We start from the raw sequence: 3,899 nt of genomic DNA on the forward strand, positions 1-3,899 counted from the left end.
CCATGGGGGGAGCCCATGACATACCAGATAAAGACCACGGGGGGAGCCCATGGCAACTATATGTATGTTGCATTATAATCTGTGGTTGTACGTTGTATGGTATTTTGGGGAACTCACTAAGCTATGTGCTTACGATTTTCAGTTTATGTTTTAGGTACTCTGGTTTCAAATGGGAGAGTTCGGGATGATTGCACCGCACACACCACATGTTTCTGCATTTTGTGAATTACTCTGATTTAAGATGTTTAGCTAAAGCTTGATTACTTTGGTCTTATGGGAATGATATGTATTAATGATTTACTAACCTAAAAACAAAAACAAAAATTATGTCTTGATTTTGGAATGTTGCAGATGCCAAATTATGTTTAACGTTATTTAGAACCTTCGTATAATATACACAATCAAACTAACTTCAATGAATATCAAAAATAATAATAATAATAATAATAATAATAATAATAATTAATGATTAAATACAAACAACCCTAAGCTATTATTTTATTTTAATAAATAACTGTTTTTAATATATGTGGGCTGAAAGAGATTTATTTTAAAAAAGTAGCGGGATCTCCGAGTAAAATAATAGAAGGGAAAAAAAGAGGGTAAAGGGTGAATGGTCGGAGATGTAAGATGGGAAACAGTTGTGGGTACGTGGAAAGGTTGACTTGGGTTGATGCTGTCAGCCACTATCACACACTGATTCTTGCAAGATTAGGACCACTATACCCTTTGACAATGACCAAACACCACTCTCTCATGAATGGTGGTCTCACATGACTTATCATCATCATCACCGTAATCATACCTCCATGCAAATCGGAGCCTTTTTTATACCATAATCATAATGTTTCATAATCACAAATGTTATACCATAATTACAAACATATATATTTTCTAAAATTAAAATCATATATAACAATAAAATTTGTGATATTTAACAAAATGTTATCGCATAACAAAGTATAACGATGCATAACTATAAGAACTTGTCCTAAAACCCCTATCATTTTCTTAGAAACAAGAAAATATTATATTAAAAAAAAATATATCTTATATACCAATACATTTTATAATAAATGCGACATGTATATTACAAGAAAATCTTAAACTATAAGTTACTTGTCTAAAGTTCATCAATCAAAAAAGATGGAATATCAAAAAGATATATAAAAGATAGAAGATAGAATATCAAATGGAAGTAGACAATTTGATATAGAACCACATAAAATGTGTGTGTGTATGAGAGAGATTAATATTATTATATATATAAGCAGCTTCTTTGGGAGTCTATCTGGATGAATATATCAGTGCCCCTCACCCCACTTTGTATGTATTTAAGCTACCCCAACTCCCAACAACATATATACATTACAAACCCTACAAACACACCCTCCTCTCTCTCTCTCTCTCTCTCTCTCTCTCTCTCTCTCTCTCTCTCTCTCTCTCTCTCTGAGCAACACCCCAGAGGTGAGACAATGAAGCACAGCGTCCGTTGTGGTGTTCCTTTAATCTTCATTCTTTCCCTTGTTGTCTTTTCACATACATCTGCGCGTTTCTTGCACACCAAACCAGGTAATCAAACCTTTTTCCTTGTAACTTGATAAGCTTCTTAATAAAATCTAACGTTTTTGGATGAATATATATACAGGTGAAAAGATGGTGGAACACGATGAATCGATCAACAGCAGTGAGGGATCTCTTGTTGAGTTGGAAACCATCAACTCCGTGAATGTAAATTACCTTCTTTTTTAAGTTTCTTATACCAATTAACTAACTATTAGGTGTTTATTGATTATCTTTTTATTTGGGAATGATTTAATTTATAGGAGCTTATGGGCATGGAGAACTGTGGAAGTGGAGACGAAGAGTGTTTGAAGAGAAGAGTTCTTGCTGAGGCTCACTTGGACTACATTTACACCCAGCAGCGCAAACCTTGAAATATATAAGTCGTATTTCACCTTCTCGATCTATATAGCTTTTTCTTTCTCACTGTAACATATATGTCTTAAAAGGAGAGACCTAGCTAGATGGAGGACTAGCAAAAATCATATACTCAACTGGGAGTCCGGGTGTAAACCTTGTAATTTTAACTATATCAACACTAATTCTAAATAACATATTATATAATATGCATTCATGAGCATCTGTGTCTATATATTCTCTTATCTGTTGGTGGGTGGCATATGACCCCAACTAGTTTCAGGTAATCTAAAGGCCATAAGTTAAAAATAAAATAAAATAAAATTGTACATATGTTTTATACATTAAGGAAGTTATGAGACAGTTGGACGTTAGTGAAGTTGACCAACAGATTTGGACATTTAATATTGTCACGGTTGTAAATTTTGAAGATTTTAGTTACCATCAATTTTTCAACAAGAAACCAGATTCAAGTACAGAATAGGAGTTGAAATATGCTATGTTTTCTATTAGACCATAAATATATGAAAAAATTAAATATTTTTTTATATTTTTCCTATTCATCCTCTTATATATATAAAATAATGATCTAATCCTACTTATATCTTTCTACATGTAGATTCTATTAATTTTCTCTCATAATCCCCTCTCTTAATTTTGACATTTGTTGGGGCATTTGGTCTAACGGTAAGAAGTGACTCTCAAATAAGAGGTCATGTGTTCAAGTCTCACTATGAGACATAGGTGGTGTTTAGGAGTAAATTAGGAGTATGTTAATTTGCCGTTTCAAAAAAAAAAAGATAAATAGGAATAAAAAATAAAAGTGTAAATGATTTCTCTAAATATATTGTATTTATTTATGTAAAAATAACATCTATATTCTTCCCTTATTTAAAAGGTTTTATCATTTACTAAGGGTTGACAAATTTTCTTTAAAAGGAATTATAGTTGACAATTACCAATTAGAAGTACAAGTACATGATAGAATTTATGGTGTCAAAGTCCTAATTTTTTTCCCCTCTCCTCTAGCTGTCATCGACAGTACTTTCCCCCTTATTTCTTGTCTCGTTTGGTATCAATGGGTCTCACCGTTGAAAAAATTGACACAACAAAATCTTCTTCCATCATGCTTTCACCATAAGCAACATAGAATTGGTATCCCCCTTATCTTGGATCAAATCGACTACTACTATGCCTCATGAGTTGAACTATTCGATATCGACACATGTGCTTACGATGTTCACGACCATATCGATCTAGAAAATCCTCGTCTTGCTAATATCGATGAAGCGACCTGGAAACGACTTGATGTCGCCGTCAAACAGTGGATCTACAACACAATATAGACGGATATGTTTTGAAGTATCATGAAACCTTAGGCAACCGCTCATAAACTTTGGAAACATCTTTAAGAAATCAACGAGGATAACAAAACTATACAATCCATTTATCTCAAATAGTAGTTCAATAAGACTCACCTTGCAATATTCCCAATGTATATTATGCTCATCTCAAAAACCTCTACGACAAACTCGCTAATGTTAGTAACTCTATCTCAGCAACCAAGATAGCACTCCAACTTGTTTCCGTCTTCACAAAAGGTGATTTGGATACTGTCTCCACCTTCATTCAACAATTTGATAAGTTTCAACAAAGCGCGTTCAAAACTTTTTGTAGAAGATACGACACGCACAAACAAGACATGCATGTTCAACATGCCTCACAACACAACACACATACAAACAATAACGAATCGACATTGTATCATCTTCACACTCCCAACCATATCATATGTGTGTATTCTCATGGCAGAAAGTGTGGTGGGTATACCTCATTTGGTCGTGAAAATCAATGTGGTCAAGGTCGGGGTCATGCATGTCAGATCTATTTACGAGCGCAACATCTTGCCAAAATAGTAATTGCAATGCAAATAGGGATGCCAACGGGGAAAACGGGACGATGATTGCATCCACCGCCCC

General features: G+C 33.9%; 1 protein-coding gene across 1 annotated transcript; it reads left to right on the forward strand.

The window, feature by feature from the left end:
- The first annotated feature begins 1,269 nt into the window (after positions 1–1,269).
- LOC145118892 (uncharacterized) lies at positions 1,270–2,143 on the forward strand. Its single transcript, XM_079054548.1, has 3 exons — positions 1,270–1,572; positions 1,649–1,731; positions 1,827–2,143. Exons 1-3 carry the CDS (start codon positions 1,296–1,298, stop codon positions 1,935–1,937), a joined length of 471 nt encoding a protein of 156 aa, XP_078910674.1. The 5' UTR covers positions 1,270–1,295; the 3' UTR covers positions 1,938–2,143.
- The last annotated feature ends 1,756 nt before the right edge of the window (positions 2,144–3,899 follow it).

Source organism: Lactuca virosa, chromosome 6 (assembly GCF_052849685.1).
Source record: "Lactuca virosa cultivar CGN04683 chromosome 6, Lactuca_virosa_CGN04683_v6, whole genome shotgun sequence".
Classification (NCBI taxonomy): Eukaryota; Viridiplantae; Streptophyta; class Magnoliopsida; order Asterales; family Asteraceae; genus Lactuca; species Lactuca virosa.

Excerpts from the sequence above, each read along its gene's own strand:
- LOC145118892 (XM_079054548.1), top strand. The coding sequence starts at position 1,296 with ATGAATATATCAGTGCCCCTCACCCCACTTTGTATGTATTTAAGCTAC. Across the intron at positions 1,573-1,648 it reads TTTCTTGCACACCAAACCAG|GTGAAAAGATGGTGGAACAC; the intron begins GTAATCAAACCT and ends ATATATATACAG. Across the intron at positions 1,732-1,826 it reads AAACCATCAACTCCGTGAAT|GAGCTTATGGGCATGGAGAA; the intron begins GTAAATTACCTT and ends TTTAATTTATAG.